The 940-nt window shown below is 46.6% G+C and overlaps 1 protein-coding gene across 1 annotated transcript in view; it reads left to right on the top strand.

Annotated features, from left to right (window-relative positions):
- Window positions 1–110, top strand: part of NUP214 (nucleoporin 214kDa) — a 68,540-nt gene extending 68,430 nt beyond the window's left edge. The window contains exon 32 of the mRNA XM_015567742.1: window positions 70–110. Coding sequence (XP_015423228.1) covers window positions 70–110 — 41 coding nt within the window. The remainder of the gene's footprint in view (window positions 1–69) is intronic.
- Window positions 111–940: the final 830 nt, after the last annotated feature.

The following is a 940-nucleotide window of genomic DNA, read 5'->3' as shown; positions in this document are numbered from 1 at the left end:
ATATATATATATATCCTGCTGCTGATGGGGCTGAGAGGGGAGGTTGGGAACCTGTCCTCTTTGTCTTAGCTTCGCTCATGCAATATGCCATACAGAAGGCTCCTCTGTGAACCGAGAGCGCATGCCCCATGGACAGAACAGATACTTCCTCAATGCCACTAGCTCCTGTAGCTAAAACAAAACTCCCGAGTCCCCTGGAGTCCCAGGTCTGTTATTTTGAGGTCGCTGTCCGACTGGTAGTATAAAAAGAGAGCTCATGGTCAAGAGGTCAAGAAACACGTACCGTACCTTTTCATCGGTAACATTATGTCATTGGAGGTTTGGTTCTGCAGCCTGCAGTCTGCCAGGAAGAGTTTAGAATCCTAGAATGAAGAGCTTTTAGAAATCGAGTCTAGTAGCTTTCAAAAACTGATTCTGCAGATGAACTCGTACACAGAATCCTGACTTGCAAGACAGATAAAACTAGCTTGCTCAGAAGCGGAACCAGAGCCACACGCGGGTGTTTCTCCCTTCCCAGCTGTCAGCAGAGCTCAGGGCTCCCTGCACAGACTGAAAGCACGGTCCTTGCACAGCTCTCTCCCTTTCCCAATCAGCACAAGCTCAGAGTGGCTCAGTGATTTCTTTGTTTTGGGTTTTGTTTTTTAAATATATTTTCATTGATTTCAGAGAGGAAGGGAGAGGGAGACAGAAACATCAATGATGAGAGAGAATCATTGATTGGCTGCCTCCTGTATACTCCCCACTGGGGATCAAGCCCTCAGCCCGGGCATGTGCCCTGACCAGGAATTGAACCGTGACCTCCTGGTTCATAGGTTGACACTCACCCACTGAGCTACACCAGCCAAGCATGACTTTATAAGTTTTAAATTAGAAGGATAAAGCTTAGAAACTTAGAAATAACCATGAGTGGTCTAGATTAATGTTTTACCCGGACCCCAAA

Source organism: Myotis davidii, unplaced genomic scaffold, assembly GCF_000327345.1.
Source record: "Myotis davidii unplaced genomic scaffold, ASM32734v1 scaffold651, whole genome shotgun sequence".
In the NCBI taxonomy this organism is placed as follows: Eukaryota; Metazoa; Chordata; class Mammalia; order Chiroptera; family Vespertilionidae; genus Myotis; species Myotis davidii.
This window is presented reverse-complemented; position numbering and strand designations above follow the sequence as displayed.